Source organism: Haliotis rubra, unplaced genomic scaffold (assembly GCF_003918875.1).
Source record: "Haliotis rubra isolate DU_JTF1 unplaced genomic scaffold, ASM391887v1 Scf775, whole genome shotgun sequence".
NCBI classification, from domain to species: Eukaryota; Metazoa; Mollusca; class Gastropoda; order Lepetellida; family Haliotidae; genus Haliotis; species Haliotis rubra.
The window spans coordinates 118,607-137,012 of NW_025767496.1; the positions used below are offsets into that span (position 1 = coordinate 118,607).

An 18,406-nucleotide genomic window follows, 5' to 3' on the forward strand; every position below is an offset into this window, starting at 1 on the left:
GAACAAACATTGATTTAACTATGAAAAACGGCGATGAAACACTGCCAATTCCGTAAATGCATTCATGATCAACACAATATACACTTAGATGGGTATATTGATAAAGATCTTATATATACAAAGGAGTATATTTTGGGTAAACCCATTATCAATATCAGGACAAACGGTAGCCCAGTCTATATCTCTATCAATTCAATATTCCTCGTTGTCCGTGTACATTAAGAACGAGTGCTTTAAGACTGTTGATCTCACCATTCATTTATCACATTTCCTGTAGCTGTTGATAATCATAGTACGCGTCGATGCAACCATCTAGTTGTTAACAGCCTCATTGATTTTCCAGCGCTAATACAAATAGCAGTCCAATCTGACCAGGACGTATCAACATTTTCAACAGACCGTGGAAACGACTCTGTCTGGGAATACATTCTTAAATTACTGCAACATTAGATAAGCGCCCGGTCCCCTGAGGCACTAAAGAATTAAAAACAATCTGTATAGAAGAACTCCTTATCACTTCAGATAAAAGTGAAAGTAAGCGAGTTTTGTTGCACGGCGTTTAGCAGTATTTGAGTATTATCAAGGCGGGAAACATGTGCCAATGTCGGGAGACGAACCCAGTTTGATGAATAAACGATTTAACCTCTAATTAATGTGTACGTGCAATGAAAATGGTAACATATCGAAAAGCGATGTTTGAAACAAACACCCGATGCACGTGTCTCAATAAAACAATAAAACCCCAGCATCGAACAACTCACATCGAGCTCACAATATACACTCATAAACTATAGTAATCAGATATACGTGCATAAAAAAATACTACTTCAGCCTCCCTCTCAAATAACAAGCCACGTGTGCTATTTTTAAAGTACACCCCTTCAGTGGGTGACTGAGTTTAGTTTTACGCCGCATTTAGCAATATTCCAGCTATATGGCGGTGGTTTGTATTCGTGTCTGGACCAGGCAATCCAGTGATTAACTACAACCCTTCAACTTGTATGGGTACTGTTGTCATCATAACACTTTACCGGAACAACGCCCACGAGAGATATCTGTCCTAACAAACCCAAACAAAGAGTGATCCCCACTCCACCCTTTCCTTCCAAGCACATCATCTTGATAGTCTATCTTTCACATCACTACCCCAGCAGATTAACAAAACACCCCTATTCAACTCCTTGATACACTCGCCTCTGCCCTTCTAGCTTGGCATGTTGGCATCTCCTTGTAGGCGTGACGGGCTTTATGAGGGAACCTCGCATCCAGCATCCTGCTTGTGTTAACTGTATGGTCAGTTGCAGCCTGGGATAACGTCAGCATCAATGTGCTTTCTAACCTTGTCTTTCGCCTGTAAACCGTCTCGCGGTACACACGCTGCTAGCGTCGAGAGCCGCCGCGGTACAGCTTCTGATTGCCTGTGGCGATGAGATCACAAGAGGGGTGAGCGTAGGCGACGTCCGAGCAACAAGCGGCGTTATATCGGACCGAGCACATCTGGAAGTGATGTGAACTGTTTGCAGCTCTTGGAAAAACTCTTTGTTGATGGGATTGGTTATTATCTATCTGTTTGTGTGTGTTTGGTTATCGCTGTCGGTGGGCCGTGATGAAGACAGACTCGTCTCTTGACATCTGCCTTCCCAGAGTTAAGGATGCACTAAAGCAAGTCACCATTATCAACGACCGACTACCTGTAGATACTTTCTCAGTTGTGCATTTATCTATGTGTATTTACCGAGATGGTTTCATATATGGACTACATATGGTCTGCTGTGACAAGGCAATTAGCGCATCGTAGACTTGCAGGAATCGGGAACCTTTAGAACCATGTCCACGGCCAACTGGAGCCGTGCCACCTGTAAGCATCTTTACGAAGTTAACGGCACCATCCAACAATGCTACTTCTCCGACGACGATCTGTTGCACGCCATCTACTCCTTCATTGAGCCCAAGCCTCACGAATGGGTGTTTACGGCGTTGTATGGGATAGTGTTCGTACTGGGTCTCACAGGCAACTTTCTCGTGTGTTTCGCGGTGTGGAAAAACAGTCAGCTCAGGACGTCAACTAACCTGTTCCTAGTGAACCTGGCGGCAGCAGACTTCCTCGTTATAACGCTGTGTCTCCCTCCGTCGTACATCCAGGCAATATGGGAGACATGGTTCCTAGGGGACACCATGTGCAGGATTGTGGAGTATTACCAGGTAGGTGAAGATATGTCTCTAGGTACGCTCACATATGCACGTTCAAGGGTATAATTCATATGTTTTAACATATTTACGAATGTATGGATTTACAACAGCCGTTTCAAACATGCAAATAATATTTAGCTCACCTGCCCAGCAAACCTTAATAATAGCGTGTTTGTCCGACGTCCAGCGTCCTGCTGGGCCTGTAAAGTATCTTCCCTTGAAAAACCTAAACAAGGATTTGTTTGAGCCATTCTGTGGGTAGCATCTTTATGCTCACCTTTCCCCGAACACCTGGTGTCATCTCTATCGGACCATGACTCATAAACACATGCACATGATACTGTGGAAACGGTTTGTTTTGATTACCAAACATTGTGGAAATGTAGACACTTTTATTACTCAGTTTATATACGTCATAATGATTATTATACAGTTCCAGGCGTAATATAGTCACCGGCTCATCTCACGTAAATACGTACCCTTGTCACAACATAATTCTTGAACCGAACAATTTGTATTATATAGAAAGGATCCCATGATAAGTAAATTTCGTTTCCTGAAAATCCAACAAAATCCGTATCAACCCTTTCAGCATTTTAATGCAGAAATGGTAAATATGTAGAAGTACGAGTGCATTAAAACGCAATCTGCCTCTTTTGTTACACGTACAGACGACGTTGACATGTTCTATTTAAAGGATGTTGCTGGCAAACATAATAGTATAAGTTTCATTGCCATCATCACACAAATGTCATAACATCTTAATCTTCTCTTGTGGGGTCCCCGCGGACAACCGGATGAGATGTCGTGATCATCGTCGATTCAAATTACTTTCTTTGGTGGAAACTTTCAATCATTACAGGCATTGTGCTTATTTTATCGATTGTCCTATGTCCTTTTGAAAACTTTAATATTTAATTAATGCGTTTGGTAGTTAGTTAAGATATGCACTCTTTGTGTGGCCAGCAATTGATAGAAGCGTTAATTATTCAACATGGAAACAAACAGACTCTGAACATGGAACAAATGCAATAATCCTCACAGCGTAAAGCTCCAAATCTATTTAGGTGATCCGTGACATAGATGTTGGGTAATCGGAATATATCGTCCTTGCAATTCCGTAGGGATTCATCCTGCCAAACGAAGCAAGGATCAGTACTAATTTCATATAAAAATGCTACGACACGTGCCGGATTTCCCACGAGATCACAAAAAAAAAATTTCAAATACAGAATATATTTTTCTCAAATGTGAGTTTTGAAGGATAGGTATAATTTAATAAAACGGTCATGATGTGGTTGACTCAGAGCCATGTGTTGCCTGATGCTTCCCTCAGTTCCAGATGATGAAGACGCATATTGGATGTAACTCAGGTACCTGTTTCACTGGGGACTCATAACACTGAAAATAGCTGTACCGCTAAACCAGACCTACTTCATGAATATGAAACGAAACATTGTACAGATGACCTACAAATGCTTTATTCCCCAAACACTTAACATGTCAAAACACAACGCGTGAAATCAATGACTAACAGAAGAAAGGAATAACCTCGTTGTATAACGCGTGGAACTTGTTCAAGGATTGATGGAAATGATAAAGTGTAGTCTCATTGTTGGTCTGGTGGTGTTGTTCCCATAGTAATGAGTCAGATACTTGGTTCCTTGAGGGAGACATTAGTTATGACTTACAACGATTAACTTCTTCTGGTTGTATCAGTAAGTGAATGATGGAATCTAACCATATCACGGCTCTCAATGATCGAATCTCGGTCTGACAACGTAGTGGAAGATGTCATTAAAACCGCCATCTTGAAGGATGACAATCGTCTTTGACAATTAGCCATGTAACACGTTGTTTGTTTGTTTTCCGTCACAATATTCCAGTTATACAGCGGCGGTATGTAATAATCGAGTCTGGACCAGACAAACCAATGATTGGTATTGTAAACAATGATCCATGCCGTTGGAGTGCCGTGGCACGAGGTCACTTACCCTGAACACCAGATCCGTTAGGTTGCCTCATGCAACCAGCATAGGTCTTTAGTGACCACTTCAAGCCAACCCACACATACAGTTCACATGACACAACACAGTGTAATGCACACCCGAAAATGCGTCTATTGGCCACTATCGCCCACAATATGATATTTATATATAGGACTATTTACATCACACTTGTCGTGAATCACATGCATTATAGGTTAATATACCACTCAAAAGAAGTGAAAAGGCATCACAATCTTTCATATTGCTACAGTTGATCTGTCATATTTTGCTGAATAGTGTATATCCATGTCATGCATGCCTACGATTATTCTTGTGTACACACTTCTGTATCTTCCATCGTGACATAAAACTCTAGCAATATATCGGGTACTATTTAATGGCTTTTACGTGGGATACACTGCCATGCATACACATTAGCGTGAAACAAACAACCATAACTATAAATAATTGACGAAACTGATTTTAGAGAGCATTTTTGATACATCTAGATAATAACTTGCAATGAGAACCAAAATGTGAACATCTATTCAAACGAGCTGACACTCGTCTACTAGATGATGCATTATTGTTTGTTTTGTAGGCATAACGGAATACAAATTCTGTCAGTATATAATATTGTGTTTTACGGAGAAAACTGTTTAATGTGCGTGTTTATCGGTGATTGACACGATCTCTCTGCATTGTTGCAGACCCCAGTGCCCCAACACTGTCAAAGTAGGGCGTACACGACAAGGTAATAGAATCCATAGCGACAAGCAAGGCTTCAGTGTGACAAGCAAGAGCTATAAGCTCAAGGTGCCACATTTACAATGTTAAAGCACATCTCTGATGTCATTTTATATCCGAAATGCTCAATTACTCAAAAGTAGATAGTTAGTTGTCAATTATTTATTATCTGGATAAACTAATCGTTTAGAACAGCAAGCAAATCAAGATAATACATTCCATTATCGACCCACACAATCCAAAACAGAATAGAAGGAGCACTGGCTTATTCTGTAGGTATTTCCACAAAAGAAAGTTTGGAGAAACTTTTGAGTAGGACTGTTTTGAGTTATATCCTTGTATCCTAGCATTCCTTAACAAAAATGGAAGCCACTGTCTAAGGAATGGAGGGTTAACTCTCCATGACATGGCCCTTGTGGCATCTGCATTTCTGCCCTCCAGAAGACATTGCTTCATCTAACGAGATGGATATTATCTCTGACATACTGCCACCTAACCTCTATATGGACCACTACAGCAAGACGCAAGCCTAATCGGATCATCTCATGATCCGGTCCTCTCTGGAATTTTCAAGGATGCAGTCAATCTAACGTGGACTGGACCTTGCAAGTGTTAACTTTTATCAACGAATAATGATTTACATCTCCCACTCGGGCGTGCTTGCAGTGTTTAACAGTGACGATATTAAAGCGGAGTCGTATGTCTCCAGCTTCTGTTTTCTGAGTCTCGGTTTCCCTGTACCATTATAAACATGCGGCCTTTTTAATTGAGCTCCACCCTTCTTAAGTACATTCCTTATTTTGATCGTATGTCCAAGATATTATCGGTACCTCTTGCAGGTGGTACGGGAACACTGAATCTGTCTACGACGGCCGCCGCCGCCAATACTCTGTCATAGGTGTCGTTACCTAATACGAGGGGCCAAATCATTATTGTAGCGGACCATTTTTCGACAAATATTAAATTCATACATGTATGTTGTGTTCTTGCGTGTCTACGTCACAGTTGCAACCTATAATCAGATATCATCAAGGGTAAATATACATATGAACAGCCAAGCGAGTTTTAGAATGTAACAAATATACTAAAACGTATATGGCTCCTTGGTCAGGAAGTTACATTACAACAACAAAATACTTTCTCCAAAACATAAAAGACGGTTTCCGCGGAAATACTACGGCCTTGGAACCAAGTCAGAGAGTTCATGTATAAAATTTGCAACCGAAGTGTACGTAATGTTGGATATTTCCTCGTGTAAGGGTCATTAATATTCTGCACATCCTCATCGGCTCTTGGGTTCCCTGCACCTGTCATTACAGAATGTAAGTAGCTGTGGTCTGATCTTGTCCTTGTTCATGGCATTCCCTGGGTCAAGGTTCTGTGCAGAAAGCAGACTGTCATTTGAAAGACATGATCGCTTCTTGGCTCTGAGCCTGCATCACCAGTGACTGGTCAGTAGGTCTGAGGTACGTCCGGTTACATAAGTACTAATTGAGGAACCCGGATGTTGCTTTTGCTGCTTCAGTATGTGTCGAGTCTCCAGCTGGTTTGACATCATCCAGTTTCACTCAAGTAGTAATTGACAGATGTACATCCGGGTTAGAATTGGTCTTCAGCAACCCATGCTTGGCGTGAGAGGCGATTAACGGGATCAAGTTGTTGTCAGGCTCGCAGATTTGGTTGACACGTGTCATCGTATGCCAGATGCGTAGATCCATGCTCATGCTGTTGATCACTGGATTGCCTAGACTCGATTATTTACAGATTGTCGCCATACAGCTGGAATATTGGTGAGTGCGGCGTTAAACTACAAACAACGAAAACAAGTAATTTTCCATCCTCATATACGGAGACAGGTGGCAAGAAGATGAAGATTATCCAAACGGTGGTACACTTTGGTGCCAAAGCCCCTGATTTACAGAGATTGCACCAATCTGCAGGTTCTTGACAGATACTAATGACATATGACAATGACATGTATGCTATTGTCGTAGAGTCTGGTGGTTTGCAATCTATGTAGGTATTCAAGCAACCACTTTGACGTAAGTTCCGTTTCCCTTTTACAACGTGGATGGCAGAGCCTCGGATACTGAGACTTCTCTTCGGACGACTGTATTGCAGTCGGTGTTTCAAAGCAAGTCGAGGTGTAGTGCGTGATGCCATCCCAACCTTTCTTGTTGTCCATTGACTTTTGATGGGATGACTCATGGCCTTTTTCTAATTAATATATAAAAGCCAAGTCAATATGTCTATCAAAGTGTTATTGACTTGAGTCAAGCAGTCAGAATCAAGTGTTAGATTTGTATGTTATTATGTTCACCAGCATGAAAAGTAGGATCCGTAAAACAGATAAAAACAACTCTAAACAATTCAGGTTGCCTTTTGCTGCTTTATTTGTACATTGCATTGTGTAAACATGTTTTATCTATATACATAGTCACATAGCATTCAGCTGATGAAAGAGCAAGTTAGCTCTGAAACGTCGTATAAAAATATAGAGAAGTTGTTTATCCATAAAAACGTGTCATGTATTCAAATTCAGGTGTTATGCATTAAAAACTGAGAGTATGTTTTCATTGTATCTTGTATTTTGATACCCGAATAATAGTGTAGATCTGTCCAAAGGTCAACTCATCAATACTGAGGAACCCAACACCGGAAGTACGCGCTGTTCATGCTTATTAGATCCATTTCTGACCTAATGTTTGCAAGACTGAAAACACTCCTTTACGGTATAAATCAACTGTGTACTATCCACACAAATGTACGGTCGACAAACATGAAATGAGCTACGATTCAAAGATCATACATCACCTGAACACAACATTCCCATAACCTAGACATGTTTCACTGCCAAGTTCATGCAATTATGGATTCACCAGGTTCAAATAAGGGCATCCTTCACCACCAAGATGTAGTATTAAGTTGTTATAATATTAATATAATACATACCGCTATAATAATCATGTATTATTATATAATAATGTACAAACAAAAAAGTTCGTGACAAAACATTATTATATTTGTGACAAGAAATGTTTCCCGCGATAAAGTAAAGGATAAATTACGAATTGGAGTGACATATCTAATAATGCTATATTTGGAATGACACTTTTAGATGCCCCAGTCCACAAGGAATTTCAAGGAACCGAGGACACGGGTCTATTCTACGTTTAGTTCCTCAAACACAATCAGAAACATGTTTAGACCCTGAACGCGTTACATTGAGGGGATAAAATACCAACTCAGGATCCTGTTAAGGTCTGACCACACTTGTGGAAGTGTTGCCAAATATAAATGTGACAATTCTAACGTATCAAGAGACGATCCAAATAACACATAATACGTTATGAAAACACTACAGTAGTCAAAACAGTATGTTTTCCCCTATTTTGAGAATACGTATTGCACATTTTCTCCCACTGTGATCGATAACTTCCCCTTCTGTTCCAGCTTACAAACTCTTAAGATCGGTTTTGACTCTTTCTCTTTCTGTTTCCCTAAAAGAACGTTTTGGAAAACTCCCTTTGGTTAAAAATAACTGTGTCGTCAATTTTAGACCTACACTTTTCGAATTAACAAGATTAATGTTACGTCCTAGCTTGCGGCGAATCTCCATCCTTCTGTCAGCCATCCTATAACACTACTCCTAAAATACAACCACATCTTCTTCAGCACCGTGTGGCACCACGGCTAGCGGTTTTTCACCTTGAGGCTGACACGGAAAGGTTTCACATATTGTACCCACTTGTCGAGCCCTACCAGCGTCTTCGGGTGAAATATTAAGGCCTCAATATCTCTGCCAATCTTTTTATAATTTATTAATAATATATTATAATAAAAAATGTACAATTGCTGACAGCATCATGTAATCGTTAATTGATCAATTTTGGTTTGCGAAGACATGTGTGTAGAATATGTCTAGCAAAGTTCTTTCAGCCATAGAGAGGGGAGAGGTTGATATCACCGAACAGATGCACCGCGTCCACACTCTACTTCTTACTATAATTTCAAATACAATCATTTTGAATTGTCACATCAATGGAGCCAAAGGTAACAAGTCATATTTTTTCAGGAATGTGCATTTGATATACAGGTCGTTTAATAACAAATCGAAAAAAGTCTTCTGTTACAATACAAAATGTAAATTGTTTTTTACATCAAGTCTGAGGTTTTCGCATGGAAGAGGCCTATTATTTCGCACGAAAACAGGACACACGAGATTTGGAAAGAAAAAGCAGTTAGAAATGCCATTGCAGTTCTCTGAGTCAGATATAACCTTTTGGCTCCGGGGCTCTACTGATCTTCGGGAATATGAGTAGCAACTTGGAAACAAAGTTAATCTGAAAGCACAATTACACGTGACTTTAATCAGCTTATGTAAAGAAACATGATTCCACACAATATACATTCTTCCTGAAATATTACTTGCAATAATGATATGTCAAAAATGGCCAAATGCGACAACACGACTTGATTTCTGTATGACGGCAGTATTGATGATTTTGTAATCATAGAAATCCGAGGTTATTACAGGGATGAAATCCGCAAGTACAGTTTCATTAAATCGACAATTGTAGAGATGATGACACAAATACACTCCCTGCGTAACTGTAAATTGATATGAATATACTCGTACGTGAAGGCCAGTCCGGTTACACCAAACACACACAACATGAAACATCCATTAACGTACGCACCTAATACCTCGCAGACAACGACGTTTATGATGATACAGAGATTGCGGAGGTTTTGGCAAAGGTGGGGTTTTCATATCGCACTCATTGTGGACATGTTTTAAGACTTCTGGGAGCTGTTTTATTGGATAATACTTTTCCGTTATGTGCTACTGCCAATACCAGATGCACGCTGCATATTAATGTTACCAAATATGATCAATGCATAAATGTTTGAGTAATAGACCCAATGATGACAGTTTTCAATACAGCTGCATTGTTTAAAGTGAGCTCGGATTTGTATTCAGAGTCGTCAAGACATAAGGTCACTTAAATTTTTGAAACAAAAATATCGAAAAGATATCTTGCACATGTTGTATAAATGTGAATAGGATGCACGTATTTCACCCGCCACAACATGACAGTGTATTGACTATCGAGGCACTGTCAACTGACATTTCTGCTGCACAAACAGACCAATTAAATGTATGTGGATAAAGATCAAGAGACGATGGATCACTTCGGTTTAATATACATATAATATATATGTATATATGTGTGTGTGTGCATGTGTGTGTGCGTATGCTTGTAGATGTGTGCGAGTGCATGTGTGTGTGCATGTGCATCTACAGGTAGTAAATTTTGGGACAAATCCCTGATTTCCAAAGATCGCACAGACCTGCAGGTTCGTGACAGGTGATAAGTGACCATGATATGCACGCTATTGTCGTAGAGCCTGGTGTTTTGAAATCTTCGTATTTATGTAATTACATTTCCCCCATATCCTCGGATACTGAGAGTTCTCTCCGGGCAAGTGAGTGGCAGGTTTCTCACTCTGCTGGACAGGGTGAGATGCAGTGGTGTTTGAAAAACTAACACATGCAAGTGTTTCAAAGCAGTGTAAATGTATTGTGTCAGATGCCATTCCAACCTTCCTTGTTCAAGCAAGAATTCGCATTGTCTATCGGCTTTTGATGGGGTGACTCATGACCTTTGGTAAGTATATAAGCCAAAGCAATCTGTCCATTGGAATGGTAGTGACATGACTCAAATAGTCTGCATCAAAGTGTTTATTTAATCTATGAATAAATAATATCAGTAATCCATTTATTTTCGTCTGAACATTTTAGGTATTATTCATGCAAAAAAAATAACACGTGTTATTGTAGCACGTATTACAATATACGAATGATGTTGTTGGTCTGTCAGAAGGTCACCTCTGTATACTCCATCAATGTCTGACCTAATGTTTGCATGTTTGTATGAAGGAAATAACAGCTTATACAGAATAAATTAGATGTCTTCGGTCCAAACAAATCTACGGCCTACACATATGAAATGAGCTACGATTCTAAGCCCAAACGTCACCTAAACACTTCACTTAATCCAGACGTGTTCTGACATGTTTAGAAAAGTCAAAGGTGTTCACGGCAAAGTTCATGCCATTGCTAATTCATCAGGTTCAAATACGGGTATCTTATACCACCCGAACTTACGATGAATTTCGTACAATATTAATGTACAAATACACCAAGTTCTTGACAAAAACGTTCACTTTTGTTGCAAATCAAAACGTTAGAGTGATATGCTATATTTGGAATTACACTTTTAGGGGCCTCACTCTGAAAGTGTGAGTTCGAATCCCACATGGGACGCAGTCCAAAAGAAGTTACTGTACTATAACCTGTACTTTACTTTGGAAGTATAATCCGAAATATAACAGATGTAACATTGACCACTTTCTAAATGGCATTATGTAGTCAAGACATTGCTGGTTCTTGTCCCGCTGTGCTGTCAATGATTACTAAATTAGACCCAGAAATATAAGCATGATCCCCAAATCATCAATGAAACAATTAAATGCTAGGAAAAGAAGAAAATATAGAACGCGCATATTTTTCAAATTACCTACAAAGAATTTTAAGGATTCTGTTTAGGGTCTTAAACACATTTGTGGAAGTGTTGCCAAATATAAATGTGACAATCCTAACATATCAAGAAAGGATCCAAATAACACATGACCTTCGACTTGCCGCTTACCAAAATATCACTCTGGAATACACCCCGGACGTCACGGGAACACTACAGTAGTCAAAACAGTATGTTTTCCCCTATTTCGAGGATACGCATTGCACATTTACACTCACTGTGATCGATAACTCCCCTTTCTGTTCCAGCTTACAAACTCTTAAGATCGGTTTTGACTCTTTCTCTTTCAGTTCAAACTAACAAAAGGCTTTGGATACCTTCCCTTTGCTTAAAACTAACTGTGTCGTCAATTTTTAGAACTCCACTTTTAGAATTAACAAGATTAATGTTAGGTCCTAGCTTGCGGCGAATCTCCATCCTTCTGTCAGCCATCCTATAACACTACTCCTCTAATACAACCACACCTTCTGCGGCACTGTGTGGCACCACGGTGCATCATCTGCTCAGCGATATCAACTTTTTCTCCCCTCTCGAGGGCTCAAAGAACTGTGCTAGACATATTCTACGCATATGACTTCGCAAACATTAATCAATACACGATTATATAATGCTGTCAGCAATTGAACATTTTTTATGTAATATTATACCATCAAAATATAAAAAGACTGGCAGAGATAGTTAGGCCTAAATATGTCACCCGAAGACGCTGGTTCAACTCCACAAGTGGCTACAATATGTGAGGTGGAGGTGAAAAGCCGCGCGAAACCAAACACGCTCACACTCTACTTCTTACTATAATTTGGAATACAATCATTTTGAAATGTCAGCTCAGTGGAGCCTTAGGTAACAAGTAATGTTTTTCTTCTCAGAAATGTGCATTATATATACAGGTCGTTTAATAACAAATCGGAAAATTACAAAAAATATAAGTGCTCTATTTCTATACAAAATTTCATTCTTCTTACATCAAGTCTGAGGTTTTCGCTTGGAAGACCCGCATTCATACGCACGAAAAGGACACACGAGATTTGGAACGAAACCAACAACCGAGTAACAAATGTCATTGGTCAGTATGACAATTTTAACAGGCGAACATCCAATTGCAGTTCTCTAAATCAAATATAACCTTTTGGCTCCGGGGTTCACCTGATCCTTCTAGAATATGAGAAACAACTTGGAAACAAATCTGAAAGCACAATAGCAAGGGACCTTAATCAGCTTATGTAAAGAAACATGATTCCACACAATATACATTCTTCCTGAAATATTACTTGCAACAATGATTTGTCAAAAATGACCAAGTGAGACAACACAGCTTGATTTCAGTATGACGGCAGTATTGATGATTTTATAATGGAACACCGAGGTTATTACAGGGATGAGATCCGCAAATACAATAATAATTAAATTATTATTTCATTAAACCGGTAATTGTAGAGAGGATGACACAAATATACTGTAACTGTAAATTGATATAAATATATCCGTACGTGAAGGCCAGTCCGGTCACACCAAACACACACAACATGAAGCATCCATTAACGTACGCACCTAATACCTCGCAGACAACGACGTTTATGATGATACAGAGATTGCGGAGGTTTTGGCAAAGGTGGGGTTTTCATATCGCACTCATTGTGGACATGTTTTAAGACTTCTGTGAGCTGTTTTATTGGATAATACATTTGCATTATGTGCTACTGCTCTTACCAGATGCACACTGTATATTAATACAGTCAAAACTGACCCATGCATATATGTTTGAGTAATGGACCCAATAACGACTGTTTCAATGCAGCTGCATTGTTTAAAATGGGATCGGATTGGTATTCAGAGACGTCACTTAAACATCGAAACATAAATATCGAAAAGATCATGATTTACGAATGTTAATAGGATGCAGGTATTTCACCCGCCACAACACGACAGTGTATTAATTATCGTAGCACTATCAATTGCGCAAACAGACCAATTAAATGTATTTTTATGTGGATAAAGATCAAGAGACAATGGATTACTTCGGTTTGATATACATACAATACATGCGTATATATGCATGTGCGTGCCTACATGTGTGTTTGTGTGTGTGCGTGCGTGTGTGTGTTTGTGTGTAACGTTAAGGTGAGGAACTCAAGCCAGTAAGCATATATATTGTGTAGGCAGATAATATTTTAATTTATATATCCGCAATAACGATCCATGGAGTTAGATTCCGCATGTCGGTTTTGGGGAATTGTTTTCTATTCAATAAAGAAATGCATCTGTTCGGTACAAAATCTGGGGATCAGCTAGTGGTCAGCGATTTTGTTATTATAACCCAAAGGCATAGGGTTCACTATATGAAACATACATGCGATGTGTTGGTGAATCGAGTGAGAGTAGACCCTTTTACCATGGAGTCCACATAATGGATAATAATAACATGATATAACATTTTCTGTTTCTACCTTCCCAAGGTGATTTACGAATGGTGTTGTATATGGGATATTTGTCAACACTTTTGTCAAATATTGAACTATGAGTTGGGAACACACACGTGACTTTAAAAAACGTTAAAATATTAGTGCAAATTATGATGACAATGACAATACTTCATTACCCCTTGGGAAATTCTTTATACATTTGAAAGTGATTACATAATCAAATATTAAAAATGACATGAAGGTTACGAAAACACAAAACAACACAATAGACAAGTTAACAGTCGTTGCTGGAATAAAATGATTTTGAACTCTTATTGTTTTACAACGGGTCATTTGGTATCGGCGCCCTGAAGGTAAAAGATAATAATATTCAGAAACTAAAACGTGGCTGGAATCAGATACACTTCTCTCAGCGAAGTTGAGATCACGGGAATTAAAAAAGAGAAGATAAATCCGAAACAAACACCACAGAGATTGTATTTGCAATTAAAATGATTTTGTTAAGATAACATTTACTTTTGATATTCAGAGGGCCATACCAGCATTGAAATGAAAAGGTTAACATACTTTCAACAAAACAACGATAGCATCACCTTTTTTGCTTACGTTAAAAGATCTCAACTTGCGCATAAAATACAATCTTTGCTTGCATTTCTTCAAAATAAAATCATTGTTTGAACTCAACTTCAGTTTATTGTTGATGACAGTGCCAACATATTGTACTGTGTTACAATTTCGACAGTTTCACTCTTGATTTCAACAGGCATAGTGTCACTTTTTTGCTCCTAAAATCCACAATGAGTTTTTACACTAATAAATAATTGAAAGAAGATATGTGTTACAATATACTTCTTTGTCTTAGGTGTAAGGTTTACTTGTATCATTACTCAACTTCCTCTACAGGAAATTATTAGATTTTGAATCATTTGAAGCGAACTTTGGACTGTAGTCAAACCGGGGCTGCCATAACAAGTCAACATCAATTCAAACCCGTGTATCCCTTAGTGATTTCCAAACAACGTATGGCCAACTGAGTCGACTTGAATCCTTTCGTTTTTAGATGTTGCGTAAAGTCTAACCAGAGGCGACAGTGTTAATACAACACGACATTATGTCAACTGAATTAACACAGCGAAATATGTAACGTTTCATCAGTAGTTATCGCCTCGACTCCACGAAAGTCCTTGCTATCCCGACCATGATATTGTGATGCAGCTTTTAGTATGGGTTGCGAGTGGATTACCATGAGCAACCAAAGAATTTTAAAAATTCGTTATCATTTATTCATTTTCTGTCTGTCCTATTATCCACATCTCTTTGATTTAAATTGAAAAATAGCATGAATGAATAAGTTCAACAAGATAGAAACGATCATATTTTCACTATCTCTTCCTTTGATCGTAGGTTGATGAAGATATAAAAGACTTCTTACACAGACTAATTGCTTGAAGGCGTGTACTTGCTCCTTATCTATGTGCTTTGAATACGGCCCACGTATGACGTCAAACGGAAATAACTTTATTTGGAATTACTAGTCCGCCAGGAAGGACATTTTACATCCCTCAGAATTTCCATCCACTTTTTGGACGTTTGCAGAGATTCTGCTCGAAGTCCGATAATGGTTAGCCGTCATAAGGGACTCGTCCAAGTGGTTCAATGTCGACTAATAGCCTACAGGGACTGGAACAGCATTTGAGATGCATGAATGATCTAGAGGTTAAGCTTAGTATCACTACCGGATTACTTTCTCCGATATAGTTATTGATATTCTAGATTCGAATCTGCTCCAGAAGTTGCCTTCTAACTGCACAAGGAAATTCAATTCTCGCTGTGCTTGTTCCGCTAACCATGGGTTCTAATCCTGGTGCGATTGTCTGCTTCATCATTAGTTCTAAATATACAAGATGCTGGACATCGGAAAGCTATAATTCCCAGCTGACCCACATATGCTGCACTGAGATGGCTTCTGGTAACCATTTATTGTTGTATGTGACGCAGCACGGGAGTATAGCACAGCCATTTTGAGAAGCAGCCGGTGGCATCACTCCTGTTGGTGAAGTTGCGTGTCACACGACATGACGTTACAACCATTCATTAATCATTACACATGAACGCTGCATAGTGGTTCGGTAAGCAGTTGGACGTCTTCAACAGTTCGGTAACCTTACCAGATATCTGATTTATGTAACCAAACACGTAAAGAGGAAGATGATTAAAGAAGGAAGTTGAAAACCTTAAGTCGACCCGGTCTTCATCAACAAGGAAGTTCACTATATTCATCTTACAAACACAATGTATAGGGAATAGGTTGTTCGTTTCGTCCTGCCGTATGGTATATTCATATCAAATTAGAGGGTACAATGTTGTACTCCACAAGGGTGTTTCTTAGCAAGCGTTGGATGTGAGCGTGTTAACGATGTGTAACCATCGCGATTGCGACACAACATGCTGATTACTTTAATAGAATGTTGAAAACTTCAACACAATGTCCAATACTTCATGACAAAGTGGAATACTTTATAGCAATGTCGAAAACGTGATGATAATGACGAATACTTCGTGACAAAGTGAATACTCCATAGCAATGTTGAAAACTTCGTCACAACGTTAAACACTACATCATTCACTGCAACACGTTTGGATCAACACTGGAAGCGGGTTAATCTTAATCGCAACGCCATCTTAACTCCAATCAACAGAAAGCTTTCTTGATTAAGCATCTAACCAAAAAATAAGCGAATCAGAATCTAACTTTGTGTAAATGAATTCAAAATAAAAATTTATAGAATGATCGGTGAAACGATTCAAGATATAATCTAATAGAAGCTCGTTGCGACTTATAAAAACTATGATGTTCTTGAAATGACCTTTAAAAGATATTAAAATGAGGGATTTTAAACAAAAACGCCAAGTTTCGTTCGTTGACTAGGACTTGTGTCTGTAACCTCAAAGATTATCGATGTAGAAATGTTAAACGCTATCTGACAATTGATAGGGACTTATTTGTACGTGCATTTTACATGAGGGAATAGCAAAGTGATCCAAGGTTGTACGCCGGAACACGGTGCTGTTGCTGCTGCCACGGCAAGGGACACTCGTGCATTGTGGAAGGTGGAAGAGCCGATAGGAACTTTATGGTCAGATGTTGGCATGAACACAATTTCTCCTGCTTCCTTGTGTCTCAGACATGTGTCGGTGCCATCCCATATCTAAAAAAATGTAAATTTTACGTTTCCATTTCTTTTTGCAATGTTAATCAGATGAACTTTTAAATTTGATAGCCTTTCTTCTTACATTTCGCTTTGGGATTGATACTCGACATCGGATTGTAGAGAATTATTTTTTTACTTGATGCTGTTGACGTCTGAGGGAGACTTTTACAAACTAGATTTAGGAGATTACGTTCTTGTAGTAACAGTGGCACACATCGTTTTCTTCAGTCTATTAAGTCAGTTAGTCCAATCACTTTAAGTTAATGGTTGTCTTATGTCGGTTTTATTTTGTTTAAAAAGATGTTCATCCCCATTAAGTTGGTGTGGTTAAAAACAACATGCACATCTCCACCGATGCTGTGCTTTCTTGTAAACAGACATCTGTATATTTTGGTTTTGTTTTTTATGAGCGGTATCCACAAGAGGTGAACTGCAGGTGTCCTCCCATTACGCAGACAGCCAGTTCGCAGACACCCTAAAACAACAACATTTACGGTTCAGTGAACAGATTATCTACTACCTGTTACCTACACATTATAATGGAATAGTCCAAATAAAAACACAGGAACAAACTGAAGCTATATTATTTATTTTGAAAGATGGAACGAAAAAACAGTAATTAAAAAAAACAGTTTATTTTCATAAACATTTCGGTTTAACCTTCTAATCTAACGGGTGTCGGCATCATCATATTGAAAACATTAGCTTAGCTATTAGAAATTGCGAAACTGTTGTATCATAGAATAGAACACTGATTGGTATTAATCGTATCTTACATGGCAATGCAGGTGTCTCATTTACTGCAAATCAGAATGTTTTCAAATATGTACATATCTATATCTCTCCAACAAAACGTTTTCTCAGTTAACTTCTGTTGTACATATGCTATTATTGGGAGGGGGCTTTTCTATCAATAAACAAAATCAATTATATTCAATAGTAATTAATAGTAAAATCAGTTTTGAGAAGAGAAATCATTTATCATTTAATCACAACAAAGTTCTATTTACCCACAATCAAACTTCTCAGTAACGAACCTGTTTCAGGCTTATCCTGCTCTACTCACGAGACAGTGGACTGTTCCATTATACCCGTAGGTGTTACCCTAATTAACCTTTAGTTCAGTGTCTGTCAATTGGGTGTCTGTCAAATGGTTGTCTGTCAGTTGGGAGATAACCGAACTGCACACTCCTGGATGTCTTGTACTTGTAACCCCTGGACACGAATACATGTTTCTTTAC

General features: G+C 38.8%; 1 protein-coding gene across 1 annotated transcript in view; it reads left to right on the plus strand.

Annotated features, from left to right (window-relative positions):
* Nucleotides 1-1,392: 1,392 nt before the first annotated feature.
* LOC124260784 (orexin receptor type 2-like) overlaps nt 1,393-18,406 on the plus strand; it is a 51,094-nt gene continuing 34,080 nt past the window's right edge. Inside the window, exon 1 of the mRNA XM_046695103.1 lies at nt 1,393-2,202. Coding sequence (XP_046551059.1) covers nt 1,828-2,202 — 375 coding nt within the window. The 5' untranslated portion in view covers nt 1,393-1,827. The remainder of the gene's footprint in view (nt 2,203-18,406) is intronic.